A 22,829-nucleotide genomic window follows, 5' to 3' on the forward strand; every position below is an offset into this window, starting at 1 on the left:
GTAATATTGTCATTACCTCAATGAGTCATGGGACCGGAGTAGTTCAGGTTGTTGAACTTAAGCTTTTCAGTGTTCAGAAAACAATTATGAAATGCTACATTGGCCATCATCAGCAACTATTTATTGATGCATTTTTCTCCTGGTGGATAATAAGTGGCAAGGGGAGTGTGTGCACTTTCTCTGCCTTCTAGAGGAGTACTGTGTGAATGAAGTAAGAAAAAGTTTTCCCAAGTGGCAAGCGTTTTGCCAGGTGGAATCTACTTGCTGCAAAAACCCAGCTCAACTGGTCTGCCCTTCAGAGACTAGACCTCTTATGTCATTTTGCTAATTTCCAGGTAACACTTCAGATATGAGTGGGTGTTTTTTTGTTTTGTTTTTTAATATATAAATTATTTACAGGTTTCTGTTTTTGCACAGAAGAAGGAATGTTTCTCTAATGCAAGAGGGATGCTATAACTGAGAGGTTTGTAAGAGTGAATTCTATCAAGTCCCAAGTAATTTTGCAAAGGTGCTTTTGTATATGTATAGTGGGTATGTATCTACACATATATATTTATATATGGCTACAAAAACTAATTCCTTTGTAGACATATGTATGATTGTATATAGACATAGAAATGGTTCTATGATTGTATATAGAAATGCCTATCATTTCCAAGTGTTTATAACTACTCTTGGAAAAGCATTCAGGGAAGGCAGTGTTTGAGTGCTTTTTTCATCTGTGGGTGGTTTCATGGGAATCAGTGGCTTCCATTTCTGCCACCACCATGCTGTTGGTCCGCTCTCTAGGAGGGTCAATTTAGACTTCTGTCAGGAGGCTAGGTGTGACAAGTTCTCACTCTTTTCCTTCTCTTTCAAGACTGCTATCACTACCTGCAGAGTCAAATTCTTGCCTGACACCCAGTACAGTACAGTATATACGGTATGGAAAACATCAGTCATTTTCAGTCTAATATAAAATAGGTTCCATTTGTCTTTAAAACCGGAAGCTTTATTTCTTAACATAAACCGTAAAAGATGCGAAATGTCTGAGACCCTCTGAGAGTGGGAAATTTCCTGTAGAGATTATCAGATTGTGTTCTTTAGAAGATTATAAAATTTGTTGTTGTTTATCATTTTCTTTTGTTTTTGAGGGGTGGAGTAAATGTTTGTTTCCTGATGTTTCAACTTAAGATATCCAGGCTGATTTTCCACTACAATGCCAAAATGTCTCATAGAAATTTTGACAATTTTGATGTTTTAACGAAAGCAATGCTTTCAAATCTCTTGATGAAAAGTTCTTTCAAATTCTGTTTGATGATGTATGTGTGTCTCTTCTGTGGATGATGAGGACTTCTTAGGGAAGTCAACTGTATGTGAAATTGAGTAATCTCTTTGTTTATTGTTAAAAGACAAATGAAGTTATAGTTTGTAGAGACATAAGCCAAGAAAATATATGTTTGCATTTTTATGTCCAAACATGTGAAGCATGCTTTGGTTCACTGTAAGGTGTTGCAGTGGCATGAAAGTAAGTGTCGTGACACGCAAACTGGGCAACAGGAGGAAGCCTCTTTTTTTTTTTTTGGTGAGGAAGATTAGCCTTGAGCTGACATCTGTTGCCAATCCTCCTCCTTTTGCTGAGGAAGATTGGCCCTGGGCTAACGTCCTTGCCCATCTTCCTCCGCTTTATACGTGGGACGCCTGCCGCAGCATGGCTCGATAAATGGTGCATAAGTCTGCGCCCGGGATCCGAACCCGTGAACCCCAGGCTGCGGAAGCAGAGCGCACAAACTTAACCACTACGCCACCGGGTCAGCCCCCAGGAGGAAGCCTCTTGCTTGCCCTTTATCAAGAATGTTCTTTAAACACCTTTGGTGGAGTCCAGCTGTCTGGTTTATAAATTGAATCGTGCCAGTTTGCAATCAGCATGGTTTTTTTGTTTTGTTTTGTTTTGTTTTACACTTTCTTGATGATTTACTTTAGTTGCAGTTTCTTGTCTTGCATAGTGATAAGCAACATCCTTGAAAGAACTGCAGTGCAGGGCAAATTTTTTTTTTGCTTTGGGGAAGACTACTTCCCCTTCTTCCTTTAGACAATCAATTTTTAAAAGATTACTTTCCATTCTCAATTCACTCTTTCTTTGCCATTCTGGAGACTGAAATTTGGGACACCCATCACAGATTTGCTGTGTGTATGTGTGTGTGTATGTGTGTATGTTAGATACATAAACATTATGTTTATGTATGTATGATATGTATATATGATATATGTGTGCATAAGATACACATATATGTATGCATATATGTAAAACTTGCTTGTGTGTGTATATACATATGTATATATTTCATACACATATATATTTTCGATTGTTTATCAGGATGATAGATTGCAATTTAGGTCTCTATTTTTGGAGAAAAATTACTCTGCTTGTCTGTACATCATTCTTCCTGATGTAATGTTTAAAGAAACTTCTTCCAGATATTATATTTTAATTCAGAAGATAGACACAAAATAATATGTATATTATTGGAAAAATAACAAACCAGCATGCAGGGCATAATGTGATCACAAAATGCAAGGGAGGCGAGCGCCCGTTGCTGACCCCGGGAGCTGGGCAGGATGGCTCCTGTTGGCAGCATGGAAAGGTGGCATCCAATGCTCAGCTGTAGGACACTGACCCGCTGCTGGTCCCTGTGAGCAATGAGGGTAGAGATCCTGGTGCCAAGTCATCATTTTTTGGGGCCAAGGCAGTGGGTGTTGATCTGACCTGAGCTGCCTTTTCTTTTGGTTTCACTTGACCGTTGAGTGGGCAAGGGCATAGGGAAGCCCCAGTGGAGTCCGTGGAAAAGGCGGTTGGAAAAGCAAGAGGGAGTTCTGATTCTTCAACTCAGCAACCCTGGCGGGGTGGATGAGGTGGAGCTGGCCTTCCTGGAATTGTCGCGTCGATTTTCCTGTTGTGTTTCACTGTTGACGCTCTCACAGACACACAGGACCGCTCCAGCACTGCCTGCCACCCACCATCTGGTCTCGGTGGCCTGTCTGTCATTTCGTGGGTCCCCATCCTCTGCCTACGGCGATGTTTCTTCAAAAAGAACTAGGGTGCAGTCCATTGGTGGGTATTCAAGGCAATCTATTTGTAAGAATCTGGAGAGATGCTGAAAGAACTATTAAGGACAAATGTGCTGTTTCCTGTTTTGGGCCGGGTTAACAGTCTTTCAGTTGAAAAAATTGCGTTTCTGAGACTGTTGAGGGGTTTCTTCACTATTAAGACAGAGCAGGATCGGGCAGTTGTTCCTTGAGAAATCAGGATTGCTTTTCTGCATTGTCATTCGTGTCTTTTTGCTTGGCTGCTTGTATAAATGAACTCCAGAAGGTGTATTTAAGCATTCTGTTAAGTAAATTTGGAAGACTAGGTTTCAATTAAAGTAACCAGGCAGTGTGACCTAGCTCCCATTTCTTCTTAATTTTTATCATTAAAGCCTTCATATCCCTAAAGACATCTGCCATGCTTCCAAGTGATTCTTTTCAGGAATGTTCATTCATTATTAATCAGGTTGCATGGTCAAGAGAGTATGTGATTATTTTAAAGAATATCCTAGAGATCCAATTACTAAAAAATGAGCATGTTATAGACAGATGTGGAAGTACAGAAAAGGTTTTGTGAACATTTTAATTTAATTTGCATGAATTCCACCAGGTGGGTGTTTAGTGAAATTCAGAGTCTTCCCTGGTCCTTACTTTAGGTATCAGGTAAAACATTTTAACTTAGCACTCCTTAGAATAAAGATGAAATGACAAGTTATTAAAAATATCTGTTGTACTAATTAGTTACTTGAAAACTTGAGGCTAGTGCCTCAGTGCTTATCTGCTTGTCACTTTTTTTTTTTCAGTCAGTTCCTCTGGTCCCTAAAATTTGGTTGGCAGAAATTCTTAGTTTTCTGTTGCTGATTGAGTGAATGAATTTGAGTGTGCTGACAGTCAGAGGTTAACCGTAGTAATATTTCAGAGGCATTACCTATAGAATGTTAGGGGATCACTTTTTTTTTCACCTGTTCCTACTCAGTGTATTATTTATACTGTTGCTTTAAGAACCACTTTGCATTTTTACTGCTCTCTGCCATAATTTGGGGTGGGAAATAGCCTATGTTGTGGTATCAATTTCCAGTCTTTCAGAATGCTGTTAAATTCAATTAGATCTCCCTCTCCTCTCTTTCCATCACTTCATGACCCTGTTTTATTGTGCATTTACTGACTCACCTGCATTTCAAATCAGCCAGGGTACTAATCAGTACAGTAGCATTTGGTAGTGTGTTTATTCTGTGGTATTTATAACTCAAAGTTAAGTACTAACCCATGACTGAATATGCAGACACTGGGGGTTTGTATTATGTTATTTAAAATTCTCTGTTTGTGGGGAATTTGTCTTGGAAGTAGCACCCAGTTTTTATTGAGTTTCTATCAGATAATTTTCTGAGTTGAGAGATTATGTTTATCTGAGAAGAGAGCAAGTCCCTCTGAGTTTAGTCCCCATTGCGAACCCTGCCTTACAAACTGAGGTTAGTTTCCGAAGTTTCACAGTTCCAAAGTTTTGAGTCCTCTGAAAATCTGTATTTCTGCTGATCCAAGATAAAAACATCATTCCACAGTCCTTAAAAAAATACTCCACCTATGGTTCTATAATAGGGATAATCTCATGGCAAAAATCCAAATGGCAATAAGTCAACTAAATTTTAATTACCCATGTGAAGAGAGGGTGTAGGAAATTGATTTGATCGTGTTTCTGAAATTTAGGACTCTTAAGGAATTAAATTTATTCATGGCATTTTGGATGCTGTTTGTTAATCACAACACTTTTAGGAGTTTCCTTTTCCAAACCGTTTTTATGTGATCTGGTGTACCATTGTGAGGTTTTGACAGTGTGTTGGTTATCTCAGTTATGTTTTGGTAAATTTAACATTAAGCTTAGTTTCCGTACCCCAGAGGATATTTGGAAAAAAAACCCAAGGAAGTGCCTTGGGAATCATCCGGGCAGTGGCTGAGAGCCACCTAGTATTAACAATTGACCACAGGCCACCAGTGTTGTATCCAAGTCTATTCCTTGGTCTAGTGACTTGTTCATTTTTCTCATAGTAATGGCTTTCAGGGCCATACAACGTGAGGAACTGAAAGTAAAATTATTGGTGGCTAGAATGCATGCTCTTTTTCATATATGCCAAATTAGGAATATGATTATTTTTCATGGAGTATGCAGACATGACATAGAATACATGTACGGAAGCATTGAGAGATGGGTTTACCTTATGATTAAAATGTCAAAACGTCCATTAAGAGAAATTTGTTTTTTTTTTTTTTTTTAAAGATTTTATTTATTTTTTTATTTTTTGCCCCCAAAGCCCCAGTAGATAGTTGTATGTCATAGCTGCACACCCTTCTAGTTGCTGTATGTGGGACTCGGCCTCAGGATGGACAGAGAAGTGGTGCCTCGATGCGCACCCGGGATCCGAACCCGGGCCGCCAGCATCGCAGCGTGCGCACTTAACCACCAAGCCACAGGGCCGGCCCTAGAAATTTGGAATTAAAAAACTCATGAATGATGATCTGGCAATTGAATATCTCCCTATTCTAGTGAGTGATTGAACTCACAAAATGCACTTGTCTAGAGACTCCTAATTCTTGGTCACTTCTTGAATATATGGGTGAAACTTTCATACTCTTGGGATTTTGAACTGGAAAGCCTGCTCCATTTGACTTTGGCCATGGATTAAACTTTGCAATGCATGCCATCTTTACAGAGATCCTAGGTGTTTCTTCAAGGTGCAGGTTATCTTCATTGTGTCATAGCAGAAGTCAGGAGAGACTACAAGGAATAAAGTTATGAAATTCTAAAATGAGCTATTACGCAGGCTGGTGGCAAGGAGAAGTCAGCAGTGGTTAGAGAGAGAGGAAAACCAGAAGACCACAGTTTCAGTGACACACAGAATGAGAGAGGGAGGGAAAGGAGGAAGGGAGAGGTGGGAAAACATTTACATCATCATTTCCACCAAAATATCCATTTATTAATTTTCCATTTTAAAGTGGTGCTTTCCTCAGAAGCCTTGAATCTGTAAGAAATCTTCTTGAAAAGATGGCTTGCATCCAGTGCGTCCCAGGATGCAGGGTTTAACTGCAACCCGTGACTATAGACTCAGCCTGCTTAGGGATGTGATTAGAGTGAGTGCTAGAAGGAATTGGAAGGAACATCTGTGGACGCTCACCCAGGGACACACAGATAATAAGCAGCCGAGCTTCGGATGGTCCTAGATTGTCTGGCCACCCATCCAACTCTCCCCTTCCACTCACTATTTTCAGTGTTCTGTTCTAGACTACAAACCGTGGACAAGCAGAGGCATGAGCTGTGGATTGTTGCCATTCCCAGTTGTTGTAAGGGGTTCCCATGATTACCCACATCCTCCTCTGAATGAGGACCAATCAGTCCATTCAGAAAAATGTAGAGCTATAGAATTTTCTGACAATGATATGCACATGTGATTTCCTTCCATTGTAGTGAAGGCTAAGAAGCGCTTTTTTTTTTTTTTGAGGCCTAGAAATTAAATTATGGGAGTAAAGAAAAGAAAGACAAAAGATAACATTTTGCACAAAATCTCTCCCCCCCCCCCACCTCTATCTGCTTGACAAACGCCTGTTCATCTTCTAAAACCCACCTCGCACATTGCCTCCTTCGGGAAGCTTCCCCATCTTCTCCCCCAACCCTCGGCGTGTGTCTTTTGTCTTCTGTTGCATAGCAGTTTGTTCATATTTTCTCTCCCCTGATGGATCATAAGATCACTGAGACGGGCCAGGTGTTACTATTAGTTGTTCCAGGACCGAGAATCTAGAGGGACTTCAATATTTGATGAAAGAATGAATGGTACTTTCATTTCGCAAAATAGATATTTAAAAGAAAGCTAAAAAGTAAACCATGCTAATTTTTTTTTAGGTGAAGAAATGGCGTGCATGCTTACTAGTAACATCTTGTTGAGTCATTTAACAAAAATGTTACCTGTACCATGGCAAAAATCTGGATAAAAGTAGAAAAAATGGAATCCACTATAGATATGAAATCAAAACCCCCTTCCTTTTTGGCAGCATACTGTCAAAAGATTCGGAAAATTGGCTGAACATCACTTTGCATTTAGATGTTTTGTCATCACTTAATACAATTAACCAATGTTTACAGCATCGACACTTGCACGAAGCACCACACCAAGCACCATGGCAATAGAAGAAAAAGATCCAGTCTGAGCAGCTGTTGTTAAATCATTCTTACATGAATTGCCCCTAAGCACTCGACTCACATCATTTCCATTGAAGTCAGGGTGAAATCCCAGGGCATATCATTTCCCGTTAGCACTCAAAACTTGTCCGTGCTTGTCTCAGTCTTACTCCACCATTGTTGCTGTTGTTGCCCGCACCGCAGTTTATTCATACCTCTCTGAGAGGGATTTTCATTTACATTTTAGCTAGCTGTACGTGTCTCTCTCTTCTAATACGTGGGTCAGCAAATTAAGATCCACAGGCCAAATTCAGTGTGCTACTTGTTTCTGTAAAGCTAATTTTACTGGACAGCCACACTCATTTATTTATGTAGTGTGTAGGACTGCTTTCGCGTGGCTACGATGGAGTTGAGTAGTTGCAACAGAGACTGTACGGCCTGCAATGCCAAAAATATTTACTGTCTTGCCCTTTATGGAAAAAATTTGCTGACCTCTCTTCTAATCTATTGAGAGATCCTTGAAGGCAGTGGTTATGTTTTATTCTTTTTGGTTTCAACCGCAACATCAGTACATTTATTAACTCAACAAATGTCTGAGTCCTACTGTGTGTGCAAGGCACTGTTCCAGGCGCTGGTGGTACATCCCTCAAAGAACAAAGCAAAGTCTCTGCTCTCATAGAACTTATATTCTAGTGGTGGGGCAGTGGGGAGAGATGGAGCAACGGGCAAACTAATAGACTATGTCGGTGATAAATGTTATGGAGAAAGACACTGAAATGGGGGAAGAGGGATTGCTACGATGGATGGGTGGGTGGTCGTGGTGGTAGCAGGAGAATTGGTTTTTTGCGGGTTCACAAAGAAGGTGACACTAGAGCAGAGTCATGTGGATTCCAAAGACCTTAAGAGAAGGAGATGGGACGTGTTTGGCGTGTTTGAGGGATCACAAGGAGGCTGTGTGCCCAGAGCAGAACAAGGGGTGGCGTGGGAGGAAATGAGGTCACTGTCTGAGTCTGTGTTTTCTGGGGCTGGTTTTGTTCTAGTGAATTTCTCTCTGAGTGAGATGGGAAGCCCCAGGAGGGTAGAGCAGAGGAGAGGCAAGCTCCATCATGTTTTAACAGGATCTCTGGCTTCTGAGTGGAAGATAGACTATGTGTGGGGAGGGGAGATGAGAGTGAGAAGAAGCCAGGAGACCATTTAAAAAAGTATTGTGATAATTTTTGTGATAATCCAGGTAAGACGTGATGTTGGCTTCACCCATGATTATAGAGGTGGCATGATGAGGTTGCCAGATTCTGGCTTTTCGAGCCAGCTCAGTGCCTGGCATTCAGTAAATGTCTCTTGAATAAAATGTCAGCATTTCCATTGAGGTCAGCAATGGAATCACCTCTAGCAATTCTGATTGCACCACCCTGGGATGGAATCCTGGCACCTGCATAAAAATAGAATCATCACAGCTCTCCAAGCGTAATTGACACTCATCCCTCTGTTGAGATACATCGATAGGTCTTCTCCTTGTTTTGCCTGAGAACAAAGCAGCCCGAAATGGCTACATTTTCCCTTTAATTTACATTCTTCTGATGGGAAGAGAGAAGAAATTTGATTTAGAGATAATTCTGTTTTTCCATGATTAACCAAAATAATGATTAATAGGTAAAACCTTTCAATTTCTTCCAAGCCACCTGTGGGAAGAGTTGGCTGGGACCAAGGGGGGATGATAAGCTTTTCACAACAGCAGCCCTGGGGTTTCCATTGCAGGTTGTGGAAAGATGGGCGAGCTTTAATCTTGCAAATCTCAGCGGCCCATTTATTCTTTCTTATGTAGTTAATATTAGCGAATGGCTGAAGATTTTTTTAAGATACTAGGCTTCTGTGAAGCCAGTAGCTCTTTAATTTTTAACAGGCTCAGCACATACTTTACACTTTTAATGATCAGTTACCATTCACTTAATAGCAAGATGAGCATTAGTTTAAGCAAAGTACCGCATGGTATTTCTGAGAGATGCTATTTCAGAAAGGGTCAAGGTGTTCTAGAAATTGGGAATTTTGTAAATAAATGCAGGTGTGAATACAAAAAGGCTGATTGTCGCAATCACTAAACATAGCTTTGGATGTGAAACCTTCCCCGTAAATCCAGCTGAGAAGACCCCCCGGAGGGTGATTTGAACCTTCCGTCCACTGGGTGAACTGCACTGTTCTCCCACAGCCCGCAGTGGGCTGCATCTAACATGCCTGTCACTGTTCTGCAGACCTCTGCTAATGGTCTTGAAAGGGAGAAGGTTCAAAGAGGCTTGGTTCCCAGGCCTGCTAATGAGCATGAGGCCTCTTCCCCCTTAATGAACCGGAGTTTATGTGGGATTCTTTCCCCTACCCTTTTTGAAGGGAAGGCAGGCAGGAGTTCACAAAAGCAGCAAGTCTTCATGGCGAGGGGAGTGTGCAGCTGGGCCACCCGAAGGCGGCCTGGAGGGGAGCAACAAAGCTGGCGGAGGTCGTGCCCGGGCCAACACGGCTTTGAGTGTGAGGCTGGACCTCCTGCCAGCCTGGCCTGTCGCTGGCGACACTGACAAGCCCTTGATGGGAGTTTTTAGGCCAGGAGGGCTGTGCAAGGTCCTTCAGTGGCTCTTGCAAGTCTCCTCGGAGTAATGCAACTACCTTAAACCGCTTTCTGAACTGTAATCATTACCATTGTTATAACTTATCAAATGAATATTGTAGCTACTAAAATCCCTGTTCTAACTAACTAAACCGTCATTAGCCATTGGTACCCAAGCTCACCACAGCCACTAAAAAGGCCCCCAGATATTTTTCTCTGCTTCTCTCTGCCCACCCATGTCCCACTGCTGGATTAAACAATAGAATTATTCAGAAGAGGAACAAAAACATGGCCTCTATCACAATCATCTTTGTGTAAGTCAATGTTTTTTCTCAAGAGTATATTTTGGAAGTTGACATCTCATATTTAAGCATTATCATTTCTGCTGAAATCATGCATTTGATTTCATACACATTTCATGCCCATTTCTGTAATAAGTGCCTTTCTACTTCTCTGAAGAAGCCTGGTTTGGTATTGCAGAGTAAAAAGTCCTTAAAACACATATACATTAACATGTAAGTTCATAAATTCAAAGTTATGAAAGACTCTATAGTTCATTAATTAACGTTTCTACATTTTAATTTTCAAAGTAAGGTAAAACTTGACTGTGACACAATAAGATTATTGTGATTAGATACAAATTAAGGAAATTACAATTTCAGTAACTTGCCAATTTGGAGTAAGACCTTTTTAAAACAAATTGCAAAAAAAGAAAAGAATTTGCTCCTTTCAGTAACTAGAACTTTGAGAAAACGTTAGCTGGTGTGCTGGCTTAGGGTGCTTTTCCCTTCCTTATTTCCCCAGTGAATAGAAAGAGAATTATTTGGAATATACACACATTTACCCTTCCATGACCTGTGTTTGAAATTATTCTGAGATGCATTCAAAGCTGACAGCTCCCCATGGCTGACCCCCTCGTGCCTAATCAAATCTTACGTTCTGTTTCCAGATAGCTGATCAGCTTCCTTGGATTTTGCTGATGACCCAGGAGAGCTTTGCCTGAAGATGGAAACACTGGAGTCGGAGCTGACCTGCCCTATTTGTCTGGAGCTCTTTGAGGACCCTCTCCTGCTACCCTGTGCACACAGCCTCTGCTTCAACTGCGCCCATCGCATCCTGGTGTCACACTGCACCACCAACGAGTCCGTGGAGTCCATCACCGCCTTCCAGTGCCCCACCTGCCGACATGTCATCACGCTCAGCCAGCGAGGTCTAGACGGGCTCAAGCGAAACGTCACCCTGCAGAACATCATCGACAGGTTTCAGAAAGCATCAGTGAGCGGGCCCAATTCCCCCAGCGAGACCCGCCGAGAGCGGGCATTTGACGCCAACACCATGACCTCCACCGAGAAAGTCCTCTGCCAATTCTGTGACCAGGATCCTGCCCAGGACGCTGTGAAGACCTGTGTCACTTGCGAAGTGTCCTACTGTGATGAGTGCCTGAAAGCCACTCACCCGAACAAGAAGCCCTTTACAGGCCATCGTCTGATTGAGCCAATTCCGGACTCACACATCCGGGGGCTGATGTGCCTGGAGCACGAGGATGAGAAGGTGAATATGTACTGTGTGACCGATGACCAGTTAATCTGTGCCTTGTGTAAACTGGTTGGGCGGCACCGAGATCATCAGGTGGCAGCTTTGAGTGAGCGCTATGACAAATTGAAGGTTAGTCCCATCCGCCTTAAGCCAACCTCTTTCTGCCAGCAAATGTCATGGAAATAAAGAGTGTATTCACTGCTAGCGATGTGGCAGGTGAAGGTTTTCTCTTCGCCTTTGTTATCTGATTAGTTTTAGCATGATTTTTGGCAGCCTATAAATGTTGCACAATAAGGGTATCTTGTAAAAGTTGACTGCTGCTTGTAATTTTAGCGTTGTCAAGGTGAGGGCGAATTCGAAAAATCTGGATCGTTTTCAATCCTTGCAGTTGAAATAGAGAGAGAGAGAGAAGAGAAAGAGAGAGAGAGAGAACAAGAAGGAACAGCAGATAAAATCTGGCTTTGGGCAGTTTTGGGGCATTTATTTTCCTCACTCATCAGGGAAAACTAATTTCATTCGCATTGTACCTGTATCTAGTTACCGCACAAACAAAAGAGTAGTGGGAAGAATGCCTGTAGCAAATGTGGGATTTTGGAGGACATGTAACCTTTTATTCCTTGTGTAAATGATACCCAGCTTATTGGTGAACTAGAGTGCTCGGACCATCTCGGGTTTCACGAAAGAATTCTTTTTCGTGTAGCCTCTTTATTCAGTAAGGTTACAGGCAAGACTGTTTGAACTTCACTTTTAACGTGAAATTATTAAACCTAATTGCAGCTCGGGGAATGATAATTAATATGACTATACGTCAGATTAAAAAAATCACTCTCTAAATATGGATAGAATGCACCAGGGAAGAAATAAGCCAAGTCTCCAGATGTCTCTTCAACTTCAGGCAACGGTGGGTCTAATTATTGCAAACTCAGCCAAGAGAGTTTGCTCTGGTAGTGAGACACTGTGTTCACCAGCGAATTCTAGATCACAGGACGCCAATTAAAAGGAAAGGAAGTGTAAATTAAGAGCTTTGAGTAAATATATATATTGAAGTCCTTCCTTTCAGGAAAGACACACACTGTGTTGTTGCGCAAACAGAAAACAAATCACGTGATCAAAAGAGTGTTATCACTCAGAGCACTTCGTCACCCCTCACAAACAGTTCCTGTCACTTCTCCTTAGCACTCAGGGCTGCTTGGGTTTACTGGGACCCCATAGTTTGTTTTGTGATGCTGGGATTCACAGACTACATCTGTTATTTGGTTTGGCTGTTGCTTGATATGCTGAGGGAAGTTGATGTGCTGAAGTGAATCCCTGCTTCCAATTGTCACTTGGGGAACCAAAACATCACCTGAGCAGCAAGCCTCACTCCAAGTGTCCAAACGACGGGTGCAAATCCATTTTTAAACACGGAGAGGAAGTTAAGCCCAAGGATTTAGTGATAGAGAGCCGGGAAGACAGGCACTGACTGGTTCTCTAGTGTACTGCACGGCAGTAACCAAAAGCACACCTCCAAAGTTAATATTAGCAAAGGCGATGCATGTGTGAATTGTGCTTCTAAAACAAATTCTTCAGAAACTGATACGGCTGTTAAGTTTTAGAAGCCAAGATGATCTTTCCCCCCCTTTTTTGGTTGGGGACAGGACGTTTAGTATCATTGGACATAGGTATTTTTATTTTCCAAAGTGTAAACATGCCAGATCATTTTTTTCTTTATAAAAAATTTCCTTTTATTGGATTAACACTGCCTTTTAATGATCGATTGTTAAAACACCACAATGACGCTCAATATTCAACAACTCCCAGACTTGATATTTAAACCTGGTAGTCAAGTTCTGCTCATTACTTGTGTACTGTCACAGAGGAGTTATTAATTATTTACGTAACGTCTCCAAATTTATGAGACACTGTCATGCTCTAGCCCTTTTTGTGATCAAAATGAAACCCTTCAATTATGAGCCCTGCACACTTGTCTAATCAAGCCAGTGGGTTAGCGGTTGTTGATACTGTCACTGAGAGGACCTGACGATTAACGATGTAGTATATTTTATCTTCTAATTATGTAAAAATAAGCATATAAACAGTACCCAGTGCACCAAAACACATTTACAGCCGCTCAACAGAATATGCTTATGAGCATTTATTTATAGCCATTTCACAACATGTGCTTATGAGCATTTAAAAAAATAACCTGCTAGCATAGCATGTTTGTTCTAAAACATGCCACTTATGTTAGAATAAAAAAATTAATAAGAGTATATGACATTTGGGTGTCTATAAGATTTCAGTTATCACATATTTATGAACATATGTGCTTCCTTGCTTTGTTTAAAACCTAAGTACAATATAAACATTGATTTTTGAAGAAAGTAATATAGTATATTGAAGGGACCAAAACCAAGGAAGTGTATTTTTGTTAATTATTACTTTGATCTGAAAAAGTAAATGTGTTCTATAAGTGTATTTTTCTGAGGCTTTAGCATCTCATACAGAAATGGATTTGTGATGATGTGGAAATACAAAGCCTGGACAAATTTGAGAAATTGCTTTCATGGATAAGACAATTTGCTTTACTTATTTGGATGTGTAAGGACACAGGTGTCTCCTGTTTGAAAATGTTTTTGTCCTTCTGTTAGTAACAGTCCATTATTTGAAGAGGGAAATTTTGTACTGATTATGAAAAATAATTATTTCTTGCAATAACACTAAACTTTGAGGGACATTTTTACTCATATTAGGTTTCAGTATACAGGTATTTTTATGAAGAATTGGAATATACTTTTGTACGTTACAACTTTTTTTCTAGGCACAAAAGAAAAACCATAAAAATCCCAATATGTAGAATTCGTGCAAGTAAAGTCCTCCACATCATCTGAAATAGCTTCATGACGGTAATCTAACGCTTTCAGAGGCTATGCATTGGGAAGCACTCATAAAATATTGAAGCAAAGAGAAAATTAAACCAACATTTCCTGAACTCTATTTTAAGATAAAAAGAGAAAAGTCTTCCTGCCAAATGCATAAGTCTCTAAATGGAGCATATCATAATGTAGATAGACCTTTTTACATCATTTTAATTGGATTTTAAGAAACCTCTCAGTCCTCCGAACTTGGATTAAAAGTTTGGTTTGTGAACCACATAACATATAGGAGAATTTAATATAATGCATTCCAGAGTTTTGGGGGAATTATTATGCAGTAATTCCTTTTTTCTGTTCCAACATACAGTGTTGTAGCTCTTGTTTCTTTTCTCTAGTTACACCTATAAAAATATACAAACTGAGAAAAATTGACCTTTCCTTGCCCTTCAATTTCAGCATAACCCCACTTCAGGTTAGCTGTGTCTGAAGTTCCAAACCGTTGTTTTGCTATTCTGATTCTAAAGGTTGGCTGAGGGAGTTTTTTTGTATAAGATCATCCCGTTGTAATTTTGTAATAGTTTGATAAAGGTTCCAATTAAAGCTCAGCCTTCCTATGTGGCCCTTCTTACCTGAAAGACACGGGATTTCCCTCTTGGGTTTCATTTGTCGATTGTAAGGTTCTATATTTTTGAAAGTCTTATACTTCATTTCTTTTTTTTTTTTAAAGATTTTATTTATTTTATTTTTTGCCCCCAAAGCCCCAGTAGATAGTTGTATGTCATAGCTGCACACCCTTCTAGTTGCTGTATGTGGGACTCGGCCCCAGGATGGACAGAGAAGTGGTGCCTCAATGCGCACCCGGGATCCGAACCCAGGCTGCCAGCATCGCAGCGCGCGCACTTAACCACCAAGCCACAGGGCCGGCCCTTATACTTCATTTCTAATTGGGAAAGTTGTAAGTAGACACTGAGCTAGACTTTTTTAGTTTTCCTTAGAATTTCTATAAGTTATTTCTTCTTTGGAAATAGTAGCAGATATAGCGCAGGTTCCAGTGAAAGGTGTGTGTGTGTGTGTGTGTGTGTGTGTGTGTGTGTGTGTGTGACATGCATATAGTGGATAGAAGCCAGGGATGCTGCTACATCTTACAATGTGCAGAACGGACCTCTACTATATAGAATTATCTGGCCCCAAATGTCAGTACTGCCCAGGTTGAGAAACCCTCGTCTGTGACAAGAATGTAGTGTTTACCGCTGTATGAATGTGCTAGGGCTGCTGTAACAAGGGACCAAAACCAGATGGCCTAAAAGACAGAAAAATATTGTCTCACAGTTCTGGAGGCTGGAAGTCTGAGATCAAGGTGTCGGCAGGGTTGATTCCTTCTGAGAGCTGTGAGGGAAGGATTTGTTCCAGATCTCTCTCCTTGGGTTGTGGGTGGCCGTCTTCTCCCTGTGTCTCTTCATATGGCATTCTGCCTGTGTGCTTGTCTTTGTGTCCAAATTTCCCCTTTTTATAAGGACACCAGTCATATTGGATTAAGGGCCCACTCTACTCCAGTATGACCTCATCATAACTAATTCTATCTGCAATGACCCTATTCCTAAATAAGGTCACATTCTGAAGTATTGGGCGTTAGGACTTCAACATAGGAATTGGGGGGGGGCCACAATTCAGCCCACAACAATCACTTATTCCAGTATATACCCAGTTATCTAGTCGTTGGAACACATGTTATGTCTCCATCAAGGATTTAATCACCTTAAGTTAGGCAGAGACCTTTGCTCCATCACTAACCTAACACTGACCACAGGGTCTTGCAGATAATTGATTTCTCAATAAATACTTGTCAGTTGCTTCACTGATGATCAACTTTTAACCCTACATGAAAGTTTAAATTAAATTCATAATAATATTGCAAATATTCATTCTTATATATGACAAAGTGTTCTGTAAGATAATTTCTAAATAAGTTAAGCCAGATATTACATTATATTTTATCCAACTGGACATGAACCATTATTTTGGTCTATCTTGTGTTTTTTTGACTTAAATTTAATGGTGTGAATTTTGATAAACTAGATCTCAAATAATTGTAGAACAATCCACATTTGTTTCATGCTGCTATATAACGGACTCTTGGTAGACCCATCACAGCTGTTGCTTCATTTATCCTCCCATCAGCCATATCTGGCGTATAAATATTTTTTTGAGAGGTCATGAAAAAGTAAGTTAATATATGCTTAATAAATGAAGGCTCTATGAGCAGACACAGTCCCCCTCCTTCATGGAGCTTATAGTCTGGTAGAGAATTCTGATAGGTAAATATTTTCTCTGTTGGTGGTGGAGGGAGGCACACCATGCCCAAAGCAGGGACACCAACCCCAGACTGAGAGATGGAGAAAGGCTTCCCAGAAAAAGGACCATTACACCTACCATTTCCAAACCTTTTATTAGAAAACAATGTCGAATTACTAGATGTCTGTCAATTCCCTGGTATCAGTCATTCTTTATTTTTATCACATATGCCATCCCTTGTGTAACCCTGTATGTTTTTTCAAACTAGTTCACAATAATTCCAGGCTAGATTTTAATCTAAATTATGGATATACCTTGTGATATTTCATCACATAATGCCATTGGGGTATGTAAGTAAGTCAGACGTATGTCTTCTAAGATATTTTAGTTATATGGGGTCTCACCAGCTCCAGCTGGCCGCTTCACAATGCAATTCTGCTTGTGCTTATTTCACAGGAACATTTCTGTAATCTGCACTATATATATTTTTAAGGTTCCCATGTGATGAAAATATCGTTTCCAAATATTTGTAAAATATGTTAAACCTATATTTTAATTTTCTTAGTTTAATACAAAAAACATTCATGATATACGGAGTAAAAGAAAACATCTCCAGGGATATGTTTTTAACAGTAAGCTCAAGGCCACATCCTTCTCCCCTCTCCTTCTCACCTGTCTGTTCCCTCTGATGAGTCCCCTCTCCCCTCCTTCACCTGCAGAGAGGAATGTATTATTGCCTGATGATTTATTATTATTGGAATCATTTTTGATAAGCTCAGAGAGTTCTGGAAAATGCACAAAGTATACAAGGTACCTTTTAGTCATGTGACTGTGTAAACAAATGTAAGTCTTGGGCATGTTGCTTAATGTTTCTGTGCCGCCCTTTACTCCTCTGTAAAAGAGGGCTAATAGTGTACTTACTTGCATAGAAACTTGGGAAAACAAAATGCAATGTTTGAAATAAACCCTCAGCACAGGCTTTCTCTGTGGAGGAAGAGGAAGCCTGCAATATATGCTAGAACATAACAATATAGGTTAGAAACCCGGGGTAGAATGGCGTGATGGTTAAGGTGTGGACTTTGGAGGTAGACTGCCTGCCAATTATTTTTTAACCACTGCTTGTACTATTTGTGTGTAAGATAAGGGTCCACGTTGTTGCTTTAATGTATTTTGGGCAGAGGCACAACAATGAATAAACACTTGTTTATGGACACGTGCAGAACTGATGGGTTAGAGGAGTGTTTCAGGATTCGGAGGAGGAAGAGGGGACTCTGGTTGTCAGTAGACAAGAAACCTTGCTTCAGGGTGGTAGGGTTTAAGCTGCCTTGACAGATCGGTGGATTATGCATCAAAGAAGAAGAGAGAGGCGTTCTTCGGGAGTGAGGCCAGCAGAGACCTGTTGTCAGGAATCTGCAAGACAGCTTAGGGATTCTAGACAATGCTGGCTAGAGCATAGGGTGCCAACTGAGGGGCCAGGAGAGAGAATGTTGGAAGAGTCATGTTGGGGGAAGATTCTGAGTCTTTGAATACCAGGTTAAGGGTTTGGGGCATTTTTACTCTTCTCTATAGGGTAACACTGAAGTAATTTTGTTTTTGAGAGAAAGGCTGATGTATATTTTCTGAAGGTAAGGTCAAATGAGGAAATCAGAAAGATTAGGGTTACTGTGTCCACAGAAGAAATAGAAGGGGGAAAAGACATTCACTTTACTTTAGATTTTGTGGTATCTTTTTTAATTGGCAAAATGAATAGTATCAGAGGTCAAAATCCACCACACTGTCAGCAGAAACCTTCAAAGGTGTGAGATTCAATGTCTTGCCCATGAAGACTGAGAAGAAATAGGAGGTGTCATTGCTGATTGGCTCTTGGATCCAGGCAAAAATACAATTCTTTTCTTGCTTTCCTAGTGCAGTGACCCACTGGCGATGAGTGTGCTTATTTCTTCTGGCTTTTTGATTCACTGTAAGGAGGATGCTGTTCAAATTTCTGAATGCCTAAGTAACGTTTTAGAGCCAAAAGCAGCCTTGGAGCTTGTGTTGTTTCATCCTCATTTTGCACATGAGGAAATTAAGGCTGAGAGTGGTAAAAGGAGTTACCCCAAATCATCTCCCCAGATGCCTCTGAACCAGGACTGGAACGCAGTTCCTCTGCTGTCCAGTTTGTTCTGTATCTCTTTGGCTACTTCCTACTGCAGCTAACGGTGCCGGCATGGACAGTATTGCCTTTCGAGTAGTCCAGTCGTTTCTGAGGTTTCTTTTAAGGTTTTTAAACACAGTTATTTTATGGTGATTTTAGACACACACCTGGCCTGGCTGTAGGCCACCATCATGGGTATGGGATGATGCCTCTAGGGTCGCCAAAAAAGCTGCCTTAAGATATTCCCATGCTGAAGTTTTCTACAGTTGAGCCATCGTGGGAACGGCCAGAGCTCATGCCAAGAGCTCGGTTCACAAAGATGGACCCAGATGACCTCAGGGACACCACAGAGGAAAGGAGATGCTCATGTGGAATCAAATGAATTGTAATTGCATCTTCAATGGGCTCACTAATTTCCCTCTTAGGGTAATTTTTTCCTGAATATCTTAATATACAGATAACTATTTAATTTTATTTAAATATATAAAATGAGTGAACATAAGTAAGGAATATCTATTTGTTCATTTGAACAAATTTGTTCATTTGAATTTAAGTTGAAAAGTTTTGGGCCGGCCCCGTGGCTTAGCAGTTAAGTGCGCGCACTCCGCTACTGGCGGCCCGGGTTTGGATCCTGGGCGCGCACCGGCGCACCGCTTCTCCGGCCATGCTGAGGCCACGTCCCACATACAGCAACTAGAAGGATGTGCAGCTATGACATGCAACTATCTGCTGGGGCTTTGGGGCAAAAAACAGGAGGAGGATTGGCAATAGATGTTAGCTCAGAGCTGGTCTTCCTCAGCAAAAAGAGGAGGATTAGCATGGATGTTAGCTCAGGGCTGATCTTCCTCACACACACACAAAAAAGTTAAGTTGAAAAGTTTTGAAAGAACACAATTCATCTTGACCAATTACAAAGTTAAAGCTAGTACCATTTGCTGAAATTGCATTAACTAAATATTTCATTTTTTAAGGCAATATTCAAAATTCTCTTTCATTCTATGTCATTGACAAATCACAAATTAGGTTATTCTTAGAAAGACTGGTAAATTTTTCGACATTGGATGGGTAAATAATGAAGAGGACATGAGTGGCCTGAGAAAGTGAATGTGGCTAAAGATTTGGGTTATTCTCAGTATGTGATGTAAGCATTCTGGAAAAATCTGCTAAAACTACATTTACAAAATCTGCTTAAAACTTATCTGTGTATGTTTTGGACTTTGGGACCTGATACTTAAGGTCTTTGCATACCCATGAGGATAGCTTTTAAGCTGACAGAGGAAAACACATTTTGCATTTCTCGTCAAAAAAGAAAATGCTTGTAAAGTGCCTCACACGGTGATTGGCACATAGTAAGCGTTCCATGAACATGAGGTATTATTATATCTGGGCATTTACTGTTACAATAAGGGCTTCATTGGTGTAATCCAATCGTGGATTTCCTGACAGTATCATAAATTACTCAGTGGTTATAGGGTCGATTTGTGTTTCTGGCTGACATGGGAAACTTTGAACAACCCTCGGGGGAATTATAATTGGGTGGAAACTTTGATTTGTCCTTCTTTCTAAACCAAGCTGAGTAGTAAAATGGACTTTTAAGAGGGAGTGAGTGGTGAACTGAAAGAAATGGCTTTAAAAATAAGCACCATTTTGAAGTCTATGGGGGACGAGATAGTCTTTCATGTTCCTGGTTTATCTGATGGAATCAACACCATAGATGTTGATAGAGGACTGTTTCCTAGGAAAGAGAAGCTGGCATTTGGGTTTATGCCATGACTGTCACATTTAGACACATATAGACAGATGAGACAAATAGAGTTGACATGACACACAGGCAGCCTGGACCAATCACAGGCTCAGTCGGCCAGCTTTCTTTTTTATTGTAGATTGCCTTTGGTGTGTGAGTGAAGGATGGAGCAAGCTGGCCTTGGGCTACGTGTTAGCAGCTGTCTCCCTTAGAATAGGAAGAGGAGGGGTTTTAATATTGGTTAGGGCTAGGGGAGGAGGAAAGCTCTGAAGTGAAGGAGGTTGCAGCAGGAGAAGGCTTCCAGCCCCTCCATTGTAGTGGCACTGGGGTGTCTTGTTCTCCATGCTCTCTTCTATGCCATTAGGACAGAAGGCATAGAATCACGGTGTTATCATCTGCCCCCTCCTTTATATCTCCTTTACTGCTTATTGGGGGGAAAATCAGGAAAATAATGGTTTTTATTCACATTGAGATAGGCTAGGTTTTTATTACTGAAACAATGTGGAAATCATAAAAAGCTTCTACCACCTTTGTGCCTTTATAAATGATCTTTTTCCCCATCTGCTTTATCAAATCCCACTTGTTTTAAAGAAAGAAAAGAACCCTTATTTATTCACCCAAGGAATATTTGTGTGTAGCTAATGAGATAAGCACTGGGTAAACTCTGGGAGTGCAGAAATGAATCACAAAGATAAGTTGTTGCTTCCGTGGTCTAGATGTAATTATAACATGTGATAAGAGTATATAAAAGGGCTATGAAAAGAGTTCCATGAAACTCAATCCATGAGACAGTTTTTAATATGAAGAATAGTCAAAAATCGCTGACTTAGGTGTTGCTATCTGGAAATTGCCTAATTCCAAAAGCTGAAGTGAAAACAGATTTCAATGTAAAGCAGCGTTCAGAGAGGACAAACGGTGACATCCACACTGTGCATTTTCTTGGAGTGGCAGGTAAGGGCAAAATATGAGGGCTCCAATCCATGATAGAATCTGGGCCAGACCCTTTCTTATTAAAGGTCTGCTGTTCACAGGCTGGACTCTTCTCACGTACTTTCCTCAGAGGTCTCCGTTTCCTTCCTGAACAGGGCTAATAGGTCAGGTAAATATCCAGGCTCAGAAGCAGTTTATGTCATTTCCACTCTGAAAGGACCCATCTCGAGGAAGACTTTGTGAGAGGCAACCGGAGGAAGTGCTATTGTGTTGCCAAGCCGGCTGGTGGGCTTGTTTTATCTGTTACGGAATTTTTACAAACTCAGGCATTAGGGTGAATATCCTGGCCTGGTAGAGAGGTTTATTTCTCTCTCCTTTGACCCTTGACATGGCTGTCCAGAACTCAGTTGCTCTTGGTTTGCAACATCAGATTTAAGGCTGAGAGGAGTGAAATGGGCGGGCTTTCGGACTCATGCTTAGCATGACCTGTTACTCCTAGGAGACCTAAGGTACCCATACAAACCCCACCCAAGAAACGTGGAGGGAACTGCCTTTCTTGCCCCTGGATTGCTGAATCAATCTCTAGAGGATCCCAGGAAACAAGGGTCTTACCCATTTATAGTGTGCAGCCCGTTAAGTGAAGTGGTTCCAGTTTCTCTTTTATTCTAGAAAATCGTCTGGAAACATATTAGGCAAGGCCATTATGCCGCCTCCATACCTCGAGAAAAAAGTCTTGTAGGCGAGGGCTGGGTGGTAGTAGATGGAGGCAGAGTTATCTTTCAAGATGCTGCTTTAAGTTGTTTTGAGATGTGGTTCAAGGGTATTTGTTGATTCAACACCGAGAACCAGCTTTTACCAAGAGTAATAACTAACATTTGTAAATCTCCAGATTGACAGTTTGTAAAGCACCTTCAAGTATTATTTGATCCTTGGAACAACCGTATATCTCCTGCAAAAATATGGGAATGGTAACACCTGCTCATTAGGGATCTTGGGAGGATTAAATGAGATAATATAGGTCCAAGTGTCTAGCCCAGCGTCTAGTGGGTGAGAGAAGCTCGGTAAATAGGAACCTTCTTAACCACGTGGAACGTGAGGCCATGGGAAATTAAATAGCGTAACTATGGTCAGAAAAATTTTGAGGGCTCAGGCCCAGGGATCCCATCTTGCCCCTAACTAATCATGGCCTATGATTAAGGCAGAAAGAACTATGGCCCAAACATACCACCCTTGCAAAAATTAGCGAGAAGGAAAAGAGCTTGGGTGATGGAGAGACAAAGTGCTTTTGCCTGAACTTTTGACACAAGGGATCCCTGGACTGAGCAAAGAAGTTTCCTTTAAAGTGGTGACTATGATTGAAGATGATCTATTTTCTGTTCTAATATAAAGAAAGAAATAAAAATACAAAGTTGAAATATGGAAATCCATGTGGAATAATTTCTATTTACTTACAGTACTGTTGAATTATTCAATATTCATCAGCTGCTCTATACTCTATACATAAGTGTTAAATGAAG

General features: G+C 40.8%; 1 protein-coding gene across 3 annotated transcripts in view; it reads left to right on the forward strand.

Annotated features, from left to right (window-relative positions):
• The window catches only part of MID1 (midline 1), a 199,918-nt gene that overhangs the window by 84,850 nt on the left and 92,239 nt on the right, over positions 1–22,829 (forward strand). For 2 of the 3 annotated variants that reach the window (XM_087426530.1, XM_004435098.3), the window contains exon 2: positions 10,771–11,486. In XM_087426530.1, coding sequence (XP_087282656.1) covers positions 10,827–11,486 — 660 coding nt within the window. In that variant the 5' untranslated portion in view covers positions 10,771–10,826. The remainder of the gene's footprint in view (positions 1–10,770; positions 11,487–22,829) is intronic. The other variant, XM_087426531.1, reaches the window with a different exon arrangement.

This window comes from Ceratotherium simum, chromosome X, assembly GCF_057802395.1.
Source record: "Ceratotherium simum simum isolate JZ-2026a chromosome X, ASM5780239v1, whole genome shotgun sequence".
Taxonomy (NCBI): Eukaryota; Metazoa; Chordata; class Mammalia; order Perissodactyla; family Rhinocerotidae; genus Ceratotherium; species Ceratotherium simum.